This window comes from Suncus etruscus, chromosome 4 (genome assembly GCF_024139225.1).
Source record: "Suncus etruscus isolate mSunEtr1 chromosome 4, mSunEtr1.pri.cur, whole genome shotgun sequence".
NCBI lineage: Eukaryota > Metazoa > Chordata > Mammalia > Eulipotyphla > Soricidae > Suncus > Suncus etruscus.
Genome location: NC_064851.1, coordinates 163726981 through 163741331, shown reverse-complemented (window position 1 = coordinate 163741331; position 14351 = coordinate 163726981). Strand labels below are relative to the sequence as shown.

Sequence of the window (14351 nt, the reverse complement as noted above, 5' to 3'; positions counted from 1 at the left end):
ATATGGACTACTAGGGATCAAACCCAGGTCAGCCCAGTGTAAGGCAAACACCCTATTACTGTGTTGTTACTCTGCTCCCATATGTCTGTGTTTGCGTATGTGTGTTTGTTCTTTAGATAGAAGAATATTAAAATTCTTAAAACAAAAATTGTGGTTATTTAAAAATTGTACACATACATACACACACAAAGATATAATACAAAAGGTAGTATCCCCTATGATCTCCTGAGCCTACCAAGAGTGATTTTTTTGTGGGTTTTTTTTTTTGTTTTGTTTTTTGTTTGTTTGTTTATGGGTCACACCTGGCAGTACTCGGCTTATTCTTGGCTCTGTGCTCAGAAATTACTCCTCGTAGGCCTGGAATGATAGTACGCAGATAAAGCATTTGCCTTGCATGCAGGTTCCCAGATGGTCTACCACACCATCCAGAATATGATTTCTGAGCACAGAGTCAGGAGTATCCCTGAGCTCCTTCTGGTGTGACCCAAAATAAATGAAAACAAACAAACCAAAAAAAAAAAAAAATTACTCCTGGCAGGCCCATATAGAATGCCAGGGATTGAACCCAATTCAAGGCAGCATACACCCTAACCACTGTTCATCACTTCAGCCCCAACCAAGATCGATTTCTGAGTGCAGAGCCAGGAGTTATCCTGAGCACCAATAGGTATGTCCCATCCTCAAAACGACAACAAAATCCAAACAAACTATTAAATTTTAGGTAGGGATATAGGTTAGCATTTGCTCTATGATCAAATACATGTTTAAATGCTATGGTATTGGCTATTTTGCATAATTATATTATTATTACTTATTATTGTATACATGTAAATAATCATAAAAATATTGTAGAATGTGATATTGTATGAGACTTTTTCGTTTTCGCACTTTTTAAAATAATTTTATTTAGGACCCTTGTTACGGAAATGTTTGTAGTTGGGTTTCAGTCATTGGATGTACACCACCCTTTACCAGTGTAACTTTCCTGCCACCACTGTTTCCCATTTCCCTCCCCCCTACTTCCTGCCTGTCCTTCCTTCAGGACAAGTATTCTACTTCTCTCTTATTATCATTGTCATGATAGTTAGTTGTCAGGACGGGTTCGTACTCAAACTGCACTTGCAGTTCTTTGTGGTCCTTCCTGTCCCATCTCTATTGTCTCTGGATATCTTATTGATGAGTGAGATTATTTATATCTGTTCATCTCCCTCTGACTCATTTCACTCAGCATAATAGGTAGTCTCCATATCCACCCAGGAATAGGCAAATGTCATGACTTTATTTTTCCTAACAGCTGCATAATATTTGATTGTGCAGATACTTAATAATACTTAATACTTGTTTGGTCACTCATTTGTTGTCGGATTGTTTCCAGATTATGGTTATTGTAAATACTGCTGCAATGGCATCGGAGTGCAGATGGCATTTTTGTGTTTTTGTGGTATCTCCCTAGAATTGGTATTGCTGGGTCATACGGAAGATCAATTTCTAGCTTTTTGAGTAATGTCAGTCGATATTGTTTTCCTAAAAGGTTGGACCAATCTGCATTCTCACTAGCAGTGAATGAGAGTTCCTTTCTCTCTGCAGCCACGCTAGCTAGCACTGGTAGTTCTTGTTTTTTTTTTTTTTTTTTTTTTTTTTGTGATGTGTGCTAGTATCTGTGGTGTGAAATAATCTCATTGTTGTTTTGATTTGCGTCTCCCTGATGATTAGTTATAAGGATTATTTTTTGATGTGCCTTTTGGCCATTTGTATTTCTTTTATGAGCAAATAGCAATTTATTTCTTATCCCTATTTTTGATTGGGTTACATTACTTTTCTTGTTAAGTTCTATCAGTACCCTGTAAATCTTAGATATTTGCCCCTTATCAGATGGGTATTGGGTGAATAGTTTCTCCCCTTCTGTGGGTGGCCTTTGTATTCTAGTCACTATTTCCTCTGAAATGCACAAGCTTCTCGGTTTAATGTAGACTCATTTGTTTATCTTTGCTTCTACTTACTTGGACAATGGAATGAGACTTATTTTTTATTTGCCTACTAAATCTTTCTTAGGGCATCTGTATGTACTTGGACAATGGAATGAGACTTACTTTTTATTTGCCTATTAAATCTTTCTTAGGGCATCTGTATGTAATGTATTGTTGACTTGCTGCAAAGATAATGTATGTCGTCTTTGGGTAGAGACATTTTTACCAAATGACTGTCTGCTCTATGGAGGCGACTACAACCATTGGTCTGAACCAGTGAACTTCACAAATAACTTCAAGAGAAATGCTTCTAGTAAAGAAAGAATTCAAAATGCTCTAGATGTAAGTGTTTTGATAGTTTTCAGTTCCTTTAAGTTTTAAAATTATCTATAAAATATCTTATCTTTTGTTATACACTAATATTCACGGTCATGGATGAATGAATGCGTGTCTTCATAAATACCAATAAAATAAAATTTTCTAAGCTTTATTTTGTTTAAAAATAATTCTCAAGGATTTTTCTAATGTTTAAAATACTATAATTGTGAAGTCTCAGGTTAAATAATGATAATAAGATTTTACTTTATTTAGATAAAATAAATTAGAATTTAAGAATGCAAATACTTGGTTCTAAAATTTTTATTTTCTTTCTAGCTTTGGGTATTTTTGTCTCATAGTTATTGGGAACAATTCAGATAGTTTATTACATTCTGTTAAACTTTTGATATCTTTAAATTGATATAGAATTTAGAATATTTATTGACCACTTAGTATTGAGAAGTTCATTTTAAGTGCTCAGACCAATTTAAAATAGTTTAGTAATACAGGAACCCAGAGTCTGTGTTATGCCAATAAACTTCTAGGGTGAGGCCTTTTTGTAATCAGGTCAAGGAGTTTTTCTCCATTTTCCCATTCTTCTGGACGTATGCAAACAACGGCGATTGCCATTGTCACATCTTTACTATATTTTTTACTCTTATCCTTTAAGGAAAAAAATGCAACTTACTGAACTTAAAAACAAATAACTGTAGTAGAATGCCTGTCTCGAATACAGGCAGGGGATGGGAAGGAGGGAGGGGGTAATGTTACACTGGTGAAGAAGGATGTTCTGGTTATGACTGTAACCCAACTATGATCATGTTACTTAAATAAAAATATATTAAAAAATAAAAATAAATAAAAATTAAATGTGACTTGAAAAGTATGTATTCTTATAGAATAATCAATTTAAATTTAAATTTCTGATGATTCAATATAATTAAATATATATTGCATGGAGAATCATAGACTTAATACACCAAAGAACTGGTAGAATAATAATTTGTAATATGTGAGAAAAGTCTGTTATTAGGAAACTGAAGATGCTTGTTCTTTTTATTGCTCTTAGGTTCTTATATAAACTTTTATAATATCAAAGATGGGAATCATATTTGCATGCTGTGTTATGGGTGAAATAATCATTGAAAATACTTAGAGAATTATAGAATAATTATCCTAATGTATAATAGTAATGTTTTATTCAGTGCGATGTGGTTGCAGGGAGCAATTCTGTATAGATAAAGTTGTGAACTTTTTTTTTCAGTTTAGAAAAGTATCAGGAAATAAAGCAAATAAAATCATAAGGCTTGATATATAATGGCTTAAAAAATAGCATATTTAAGTTCTAAAATTTTTCAGATTTCAAATGTATTCTACCAAAAATAGACTTAGAAATTCAGGTTAAATTACATATAATGTCTTAAAATCATGGTGCCTATATATTTTCTTACGACAATATATGCATTAGTGTTACTTTGTTTTTATTCAGATCAATTTGAGGCATTTTCGTAGAGGTCGGAGAAGATCACATGCATTGGTAGCACATACTGGGTATCTGCCACATCAGCAGAATCCTCATCATGTTCACAGAAACACTCCACTGCATGCCAATGCCCTTTGCCACTTTCATATTGCTGCCAGCATTAACCCAGCCACAGGTAATATATCTTCTTAATGTATATATTTTTGTTATTTAAACCATGTATTAGATAGTTGCTCATAATACATTTTTTCCAAGACCAGTCCCACCACCACTGTCAAATGTCCTCTACCATTGTCCCCAGATTCCCACCCGTTCACCTTAGTAGGCATGAAGTAAAATATATTTTGGGTTTGGGGCACAGGGGTTTCTCCTGCGTGCACTCAGGAATCTCCTAGAAATGCTCATGGAACCAGTCAGATGCTGGGAATTGGACCTTGGGTTGGCCACATGGAAGGCAAGTGTCCTGTCCTCTATGCTAGCTCTCTAGCTCTAAAATAATATATATTGCTTCCTTACAGATAAGTGGTTATAGAATTATCTTTTCTAAAGTACTGCACTAGGAAAATTTGTGCAGATTAATTTATCTCACATGAAGTCATTAATTCATTGTCAGAAGATTTGCTAAGCAATTTGTTGGTAGTTAATTTTCTGTTATTTGTTTTGTTTCCGAATTTTAGGTAGCGTTGAATACATGTTGATTAGACATCAACACTTGATGTGTTTCTACTAGGATGACAGTATTGAAAGTTTGGGCTTGTCAAGTGGCTGCATATACAGCTTCTTGGTTCAGAAATTATAACAAGCTCTATGCCTGATATGCTTTTGTGTGGTATAGTTTCAGCTGCCAGGTTTTCTGGAAGTATAAGAAAACAGGGGAATGGAAGATTGCCTGATCCACTCCAAAATATTTTCTAGTGATGTCAGCCCAAATACAAGAATACCTGGAATTTAATTTTGTTTGGCATTTCTGCAGAAAAGTGGTTAAGAAGTGAATTTGGACCATTGGCAAAGTAGTGATTGTAGGTGGTAGATGCAACTGGTGTGATTTTGACAAGATGAGGACTTGACTCCTGCTTTTCTCTCAAGATTTCCATTTTCATTGCACAGCTGATTTACCCATGATTTTTGATACCTTTTTATACATCTCTTTCGAGAATTAAAGAATTGGTGGAGCTAAATCCAGACATGGTCCTGCCATACATCATCTTTTAAAACCTTTTTTGGAAATGAATTGTTTTTTAATAATGTCTTTATTTAAACACTGTGATTACAAACATGTTTGTAGTTGGGTTTCAATCATACAAAGAACACCTCCCTTCACCAGTGCAACATTCCCACCACCAATGGTCCGTATCTTCTTCCTCCCCCACACCTGCCTGTATTTGAGACAGGCATTCTACTTCTCTAACTTATTAATGCTGTCATGGTAGTTGTTAATGCAGTTATTTTTCCAACTGCACTCAACACTCTTTCATATTGTGAGCTGGTCCTTCCAGCCTCATCTTTGGGCATTATAACAATAATGTCTTTATATTTCTTAAAACCCATAGATCACTGAACTAATTCTGTGGCTTATTTCTCTGGCTTATTTCACTCAGCATAACAGTTTCCATGTACATCCATGTATAGAAAAATTTCATGACTTCACTCTGCTGACTGCTGCATAGTATTCCATTGTGTATATGTACCACAGTTTCTTTAGCTATTGATCCGTAGAAGGGTATCTTGATTTTTCCACAGTCTGGCTATTGTAAATAGTATTACAATGAATATAGGTTTGAGGAAGAGATTTTTGTATTGTGTTTTTTTAATATATATAAATTATATAATATATATAAATATAATAATATACTTATAGGGAGGTATAACCCTAGGAATGGTATAGCTGGATCATATGGAAGCTTAATTTCCAGTTTTTGAGGAATCTCCATACTTTTTTCCATAAAGACTGGGTTAACAGCACTCCCACCAGCAATGAATGAGTTCCTTTTCCCCACATTTCTGCCAGCACTGATTGTTTTTGTTCTTTGTGATGTGTGCCAGTCTCTATGGCTTGAGATGGTACCTCATTGTTGATTTGATTTTCATCTCCCTTATGATTAGTAATGTGGGTCATTTTATCAAGTGCCTTTTGGCCATTTGTATTTCTTCTTTGAGGAAGTATCTGTTCATTTCCTCTCCCGATTTTTTGATGGGGTTAGATTTTTTCTTGTAAAGTTCTGTCAGTACTTTCTATATTTTAGATATTAGCCCTTTATTTAATGAGTATTGGGTGACTAGTTTCTCTCATTCTGTGGGTGTATTTTGTATCCTAGGCACTCTTTCCTTTGAGATGCAGAAGCTTCTCAGCTTAATATAGTCCCATCTGTTTCTCTCTGCTTTTACTTGTTTGGAGAGTTCTGTTTCCTCCTTAAAGATGCCATGGAGTGTTTTACCTACATGTTGTTCTATATACTTTATGGTTTTGGGTCTGATATCAAGTTCTGTAATCCATTTGGATTTGACCTTTCAAAAAAAAAAATCCAAAAGACCAACAAAAGCAAAATTTGATTATTTAAAAGAATAAACAGGGGCCCGGAGAGATAGCACAGCGGCGTTTGCCTTGCAAGCAGCCGATCCAGGACCAAAGGTGGTTGGTTCGAATCCCGGTGTCCCATATGGTCCCCCGTGCCTGCCAGGAGCTATTTCTGAGCAGACAGCCAGGAGTAACCCCTGAGCATCGCCGGGTGTGGCCCAAAAAACCAAAAAAAAAAAAAAGAATAAACAGGATTGATAAACAACTAGCAAAACTCAGAAACAGTTAGAGAAACTTAATAAACCAAATTAGAAATGAAAAGGGTGAGATCACTACAGATACTGCAGAGATTCAAACGATATTCAGAGACTACTTTAAGAAACTCTATGCCGGGGCCGGGTGGTGGCGCTAAAGATAAGGTGCCTGCCTTACCTGCGCTAGCCTAGGACGGACCGCAGTTCGATCCCCCGGCGTCCCATATGGTCCCCCAAGCCAGGAGCGACTTCTGAGCGCATAGCCAGGAGTAACCCCTGAGCGTCACCGGGTGTGGCCCAAAAACCAAAAAAAAAAAAAAAAAAAAAAAAAAAAAAAAAAGAAACTCTATGCCATGAAACATGAAAACCTGGAAGAAATGGATAAATTTTTGGACTCTTATAATCTTCCACACTTAAACCTGGATGATCGAAACAGCTCCATCACTATTGAGGAAATTAAAATGTTGATCAAAAGTCTCCCAAAAAGCAAAAGCCAGGCCCACTAATGAATTTTTTCAAACATTTCTCGAGGAACAACTACCAATCTTTTTCAGGGTCTTTCATGAAATTGAAGACTCAGAAACACTCTCAAATAGTTATTATGAAGCTAACATCACTCTGATACCAAAACCAGACATAGATGCTACCAAAAAGAAAGCTACAGACCAATATCCTGATGGACACAGATGCAGAGATTCTCAATAAAATTCTGGCAAATAGGATCCAATGCCTCATCAAGGTCATACACTATGACCAAGTAGGTTTCATTCCAGGAACGCAAGGATGATTTAACGTACGTAAACCAATCAACATGATACACCATATAAACAAGAGAAATAGAAACCATATGATCATATCAGTAGATGTAGAGAAAGCTTTTAATAAGGTCCAATGCCTATTCTTGATAAACAAACAAAAAAAAACTTTCATCAAGATGGGAATGCAAGGACCTTTTCTCAATATAGTCAAGGTCATCTACCACAATGGCAAATATTCTGAATAGAGATAAACTAAAAGACTATTTTTTTAAAATCTGGTACAATACATGGCTGCCCTCTCTCACCATTCCTATTCAACATAGTGCTGGAAGTTCTTGCCAAAGCAGTTAGGCAAGAAAAAAGATATCAAGGGCATCCAAATAGGAAAGGAAGAAGTCAAGCTCTCACTGTTTGCAGATAACATGCTACTTTATGTAGAAAACCCTAACGAACCAAAAAACTTCTATTGAACAGTTGAGTCATATAGCACAGTGTCAGGCTACAAAATTAATTTGCAAAAATCAATGGCCTTCTTACACACTAATAATGATAGAGAAGAAATGGACATTAAAGAAAACAATCCCATTCATATCACACAACTCAGATATCTTGGAGTCAACTTAACTAAAGATGTGAAGATCCTATACAAAGAAAACTACAAAACCCTGCTTCAAGAAATAAAAGAGGACGCAAGGAAATGGAGACGCATACCCTGCTCATGGATTGGCAGGATTAACATCATTAAAATGTCAATACTCCCCAAAGCATCTTACAGATTTAATGCAATTCTTCTAAGAATACCCATGACATTCTTCAAAGAAGCAGATCAAACACTCCTGAAATTCATTTGGGACAACAAACACCTGCGAATGTCAAGAGCAACCCTTGGAAAAAGGAATAAGTGGGGTGGGGGGGGCATCACTTTTCTCAACTTTACCTTGAATTATAAATCTATAGTTATTAAAGCAGCATGGTATTGGAATAAAACCAGACTTTAAGATCAGTGCAATGACTTGAGTATGCAGAAAATGTTCCCCAGACATACAATCAATTAATTTTTGACAAAGGGCAAGAAATGCAAAATGGGGCAAGGAAAGCCTCTTCAGTGATGCTGGCTCAACTGGTCAGCCACTTGCAACAAGCTAACTCAGACCTCCATATAACACTATGCACAAAAGTCAAATCCAAATGAATTGATTTGTAATAAATTATTTGGGTTTTTATTTTTCTGACTTAAATGAAAACTGGAGTTAACTTTCTTAGCTATCTTTATTTTGTAGCTAGCTCACTGTTTACACAGAAAAAAGGTTTTGTTTGCTTTTGAGGATATGATTTGGTTTGTGATTTAAGATCTTAGTAAATCATTGTTTTGATTCATTAATCTAAAATCGAGATTTAAGCCAATACTTAAGATAAAGGTTAACAACATTTAGAAGTACTTGGGGTCTAAGAGATGTCTGAAGCCAGAGACTGATTCTTATTATCTTCTGTACCACTAAGTTACATTCCTGAGATTTACGTTTTTTAAAGAAAGTGACATTGGTTAATTTGGGTTCAAATGTTTATGAGAATATTAGAAAACTAAATACGTTTCATTTAGGATTCCATCAAAAGTCTAGACCCATCACCATGCAATTGACCCTCTTTTCCTGTTTACTTACCTCTCCTTTCCTTTCTGTTGACTTTCATTTTGTTCTTATTACCAAAGAGTTTTAAGTTTAACTAATTTTTTGTATTTAGGCTTGACTATAGTGATAGTACTGTGGGTAAGGCACTTGGGTTCAATTCCCAGCAACCCATATCGTCCTCCAAGCACTGCCAGGAGTGATTTCTGAATGTACAGTTAGGAGTAGTCCAGGAGCGCTGCTGGATGTGACCGAAAACAAAAAAAAAATAATAAGCTGCTGGGTGTGCACCTACACCCCCCAAAATAATCTTTATTCTTAAGGGGCTTTTTTCATTGAACAATTTTTTAAATTTTTATTTTTAAGGTTATCATATTCTTAACCAAAAAAAATCCTTATTTTTGAGCCTACCCTTTTGTTCTGTTTCTTCCTTTGCTTTATTTCTTTGTACCTTGGATTTTTTGCATTTAAGTTATTTTATAGTTCACACATAAACATAACCAACTATATGATACTGTGTTTTGGGTTGAAGATTAGTTTGAACACATTCTAAAAGTTTTGTTTTGAGGCTACATCTTGGGAATAATTTGGCTCTGTGTCGGGGGCAACTCACTCCCAGTAGTATTCAGGGTACCAAGCAGTGTTAGAAAATAAGCCTGGGCTGGAGAGATAGCATGGAGGTAAGGCATTTGCCTTTCATGCAGAAGGTGGGTGGTTCAAATTCCTGCATCCCATAGGGGACCCTGAGCCTGCCAGGAGTGATTTCTGAGCATAGAGCCAGGAGTAATCTCTGAGTGCTGTTGGGTGTGACCCAAAAACCAAATAAAAAAGAAAATAAGCCTGGACCTCTTTACGAAAGGCATGTGCGCTAGCCCAATGAGTCATCTCTTCATGTATATACCCCTTTTTTGAAATACCACACCCTCTGGTGTTCAGTAGAATATGTGATATTAGAGGTAAATCTATGGCCTATGTTAAATTATCTCTCTAGCCATAAAAATTTACATATTTGCTGTTTCTATCTTTTCCAATTAAATTTTTTTTTTCTTTTTGGTTTTTGGGCCAAACCACTCTTGGGAGGTCTCAGGACCCTACCGGCTGTCAGGGATAGAGCCTGAGTTGGTAATATGCAAGGCAACCATCCTACTTCCTATACTATCTCTTCAGCTTTCTCATATTTTAATATTTTGATGATTCATTTTACTTACTTAACTTAATTATAGTTTTAATTCTCATAGCAAAATACTAGTTTTATCTTTTAATCTTTGTGCTTCATTTATAATTAATTACCATACTGCTTTTTATTATATACCTTTTACAGAGTGGTTTATTTTCTTTTTTTTTTTTTTCAAATAAATATTTAATTGAATCATTGTAACACAGTTACAAAGTTGTTGGTGATTGCATTTCAGTCATACAATATCTAACACCTACTTTTTCACCAGCGTACTTTTTTTTTTTTTTTTTTTTATCACAAATGCCTCCAGTTTGCTTCCCACCCTTTCCCTGCCATCCCTCTGGCAAGCATACCGGACACATTTCTCTTTCTCTCTCTCTCTCTCTACATCTCTCATACTCACTCTCCCTCTCTCTCTTTTTTCCCCTTATAAACATTGTGGTTTATATGGCTACTGAAGGGGAACATAAAATATCAAATAATCTGTGTAGTAAGTCTTCTTTCTTTCTTTTGATTTCCTCTCATATCCACTGGTTGTTTAGTGTTGAGCTGTTTTAATTTCTAGGTGTTAAAACTTATTTCTCCATTTCTGTCTGTAATTTATTTCTATTTTGAGTGCATCATGGTCTGAGAAGATAGTTGATAACATTTCTATGCTCTTGATTTTCTGAGGTATGTTTTGTGGCCCAGCATATAGTCTATCTTGGAGAATGTTTCATGTACACTAGATAAAAATGTGTATTCGGCTTTTGGGAAAGAAAAGCTCTATGTGCGTCTACTAAGCCCTTTTCTTTTATTTCTTCCTTCAATGCCAGTATACCCTTATTGAATTTTGGCCTAGTTTTTCTATAAAGAAGTGATAGGGGGGTACAGACCACACAAAAAAAAACAAAAACAAAAACAAAACAAAACAAAAAAAAAACAAGAACTACCAGTGCTGGCATGATTGCAGAGAGAAAGGGACTCTTATTCATTGCTGATGAGAATGCAGACTGGTCCAGACTTTTAGAAAAACAACAACATTACTCAGAAAACTAGAAATTGATCTTCCATATGACCCAGCAATACCACTTCTAGGAATATACCAGAGGAACACAAAAATACCCTCTGCACACTTATGTTCATAGCACTATTTACAATAGCCAGAATTTGGAAACCAGGTGCCCGACAACAGTTGAGTGGCTAAAAAAGTGGTACATTGACACAATGGAATGTAATGCAGCTGTTGGGAAAAACAAAGTCATGAAATTAGCCTATACATGGATGGACATATAAACTATTATGCTAAGTGAAAACATCCAGAGGAAAAGGAATAGGTATAAAATAATCTCACTTTTTTGTGGTCTATCAGAAAAATAAGATATACAAGGTACTGATAGAATTTAACAAGAAAAAAAAAATCTAACCCCATCAAAAATGGGGAGAAGAAATGAACAGACACTTCCTCAATGAAGAAATACAAATGTCCAAAAGACACATGAAAAAATGTTCCACGTCACTAATCATCAAGAAGATGCAAATCAAAACAACAATGAGGTACCATCTCGAGCCACAGAGACTGGCATACATCACAAAGAACACGAACAATCAGTGCTGGTGGGGATGTGGAGGAAAGGAACTCTTATTCACTGCTGGTGGGAATGCAATCTAGTTCAGTCTTTATGGAAAGTACTATGGAGATTCCTCAAAAAACTGGAAATTGAGCTCCCATATCATTCAGCTATACCACTCCTAGGGATATACCCTAGGACCACGATGGGGAACCTACGGCACGAGTGCCAGAGGTGGCACGCAAAGGCCTTGCAGCTGGCTAGAGGAAAGGTTCGCAATTAAGATATGCAGCACGTGCTGCATAGTTTATAGATTCTAAAATCTTGTTATTAAGGTTTAATTGACGTGCTGGCACACTTGAGGAAATTCTTTAGTTTTGTGCGGCAGTTTGGGCACTTGGGCTCAAAAAGGTTAGCCATCACTGCCCTAGGAACACAAAAAATATAATTCAGAAATCCATCCCTCACATCTATATTTATTGCAGCACTATTTACAATAGCCAGACTTGGAAACAACCAAGATGCCCTTCAACAGACGAATGGCTAAAGAAACTGTGGTACATATACACAATGCAGCCATCAGGAGAGATGAAGTCATGAAATTTTCCTATACTTGGATGTACATGGAATCTATCATGCTGAGTGAAATAAGTCAGAGAAGGAGAAATAGACACAGAATAGTTGCACTCATCAGTGGGTTTTAAGAATTGAGGACATTATTGTAATCATGCCCAGAGACAATAGAGAAGAGGGCCAGAAATCTGTGTGTAAATACTATTACAGATGGCTGTCCTGCCTTTGGACAGCAATTGTTTGAAGAATTGTCTTCCAACCTTGTCTTTGAGTTTATGTGCTCTGACTATTCAGATGTGTTTTTTGGTGGCAGGAAATGTGTACTGGTGATGCAATGGGTGTATGGAACACTATATCTGTGAAACTCAATTATGAACAATTTTACAACTATGTTTCTTAAAACAATTTAATTAAAAATGTTATTTAAGGCCCCCCAAGCCTGTCAGGAGTAATTTCTGAGTGCAGAGCCAGTAACACCTGAGTGCAGCTGATGTAGCCCAAATCCCTCTTAAATGTTATTTAAAAAATGAAATTGCTTTTACATGAATTATCAATTTTCTATTAGCATATATGCAAATTAGTGTGTTTCAGTGACTTTAATAATTATACTGTATGTGTATGTAAATATATATGGTCTATAACCTAGAATATACCATTTTAGCTGATAGTAATAATAACACTTCATGATTTATATGTTTGAATAGAAACTTTGGTTTGTCTTTTTTAAAATGTGGATGTTGTTCTTTCTAGATATCCCACTTCTACCTTCTATTACATCTCTAAGTCTAAGTGAGAATGAAGAGAAGAACGGACCTTTTGTGGTACACTGGCTAAACAACAAAGAGTTACATTTCACTTTGTCCATGGAAGTCTTTTTACAGCAAATAAGAAGTTTTGAGCAACCATCTTCTGAGACCAGTGTAGAAGACTCTAATCAGGCAGATGTAAAATCTGATGAAGGTAAACTTTCATAAGGGTATAAAATGTAAACTTTTTATTCAATATAGTAAAATTTTGATTTTAGGTTTCTATTTTTCTGTCATGCTTCAAAATTTTCATGGCATAGTGCAAATTTGGGCTAGCTCATTTAATGATATTTTGAGGTTCCTATTCCAGGTGATTTTTTTACACACGGGTTTATAGAGACCCAAATTCTTCATAATTGTGTTTTTGCCACATCTAGGTCCTTGCTACCTAAAATACCATAGTGGCCTTAACCAAGGTCATGTTAGAAATGATAAAATAAATTCAGGAACCCACCCATTTTGATCCTCAGCAACCTATATGAGTAGCAATGGCTTTAACCAAGAACTGGTTAGAAATGTAAAAAATTCGGGAACCTAAATGCTTCAATCCATGGTATCCAGTATGGTCCCTGCACATTGTGAGGAATGATCCCTTAGCACAGAATTAGGAATAAGCTCTGAGCACTGCTGGATGTATCCTCCTACCATCCACTCCCAAAAAAGAAACATTAAAAACGTTAAAAATCTCAGGCTGCACTCTGAACTACTATGTTGAGAGCCTGTAATTTAATAACATCTTTAGGATTCTTTTACATATATTTAAATTGGAAAAACATTTCACCAGACCTTAAAGTGCTTTTTGCTCAGCTTCAGTTAGGAAAGGGGTAGGGAAACCAGTAGGAGGAACGGGAGAGGTAGAGCAAGAAGTTATAAATGTCTTCCAGCTTTGAGTGCACATATCAGGTCCACTCTTATTCCCAAGAAATAGTCATAATGTCCATGAAATCCTTAGTTGAATAGTCTTTCTTCACTAAGAATCAGTCATAAAGTTGGGGGTTGGGCAGCTACCAGTTTCTACTCTTAAAATACTCATAAATGTGTTTTCTGTTAAACATTTTTGTTTTAATTACAGAATCCTAATATTTTTTCTGATGACATATACCGATAGGCATAATATTTTCATATTGCTAAGTTTGAGGTATGTCCTTCTAGGTTAATTGTTCTAATGTTCATAAAATCTTATGTATGTATAAACAGCTTTTGTTTTTGCAAAACAAGAGTAGTGTTCTCTGACGGTTCTCAGGAAGCTTAGGGGACATGCCTAGTGATTCTTAGACAACTGGACTGATATTGCAATGCCCAAGATAGTTTAGGGCCAAAATGTG

General features: G+C 35.7%; 1 protein-coding gene across 2 annotated transcripts in view; it reads left to right on the top strand.

The window, feature by feature from the left end:
• Positions 1 to 14351, top strand: part of DMXL1 (Dmx like 1) — a 159531-nt gene that overhangs the window by 32506 nt on the left and 112674 nt on the right. For both annotated transcript variants that reach the window (XM_049771388.1, XM_049771387.1), the window contains exons 8-10: positions 2120 to 2309; positions 3775 to 3943; positions 12971 to 13180. In XM_049771388.1, coding sequence (XP_049627345.1) covers positions 2120 to 2309; positions 3775 to 3943; positions 12971 to 13180 — 569 coding nt within the window. The remainder of the gene's footprint in view (positions 1 to 2119; positions 2310 to 3774; positions 3944 to 12970; positions 13181 to 14351) is intronic.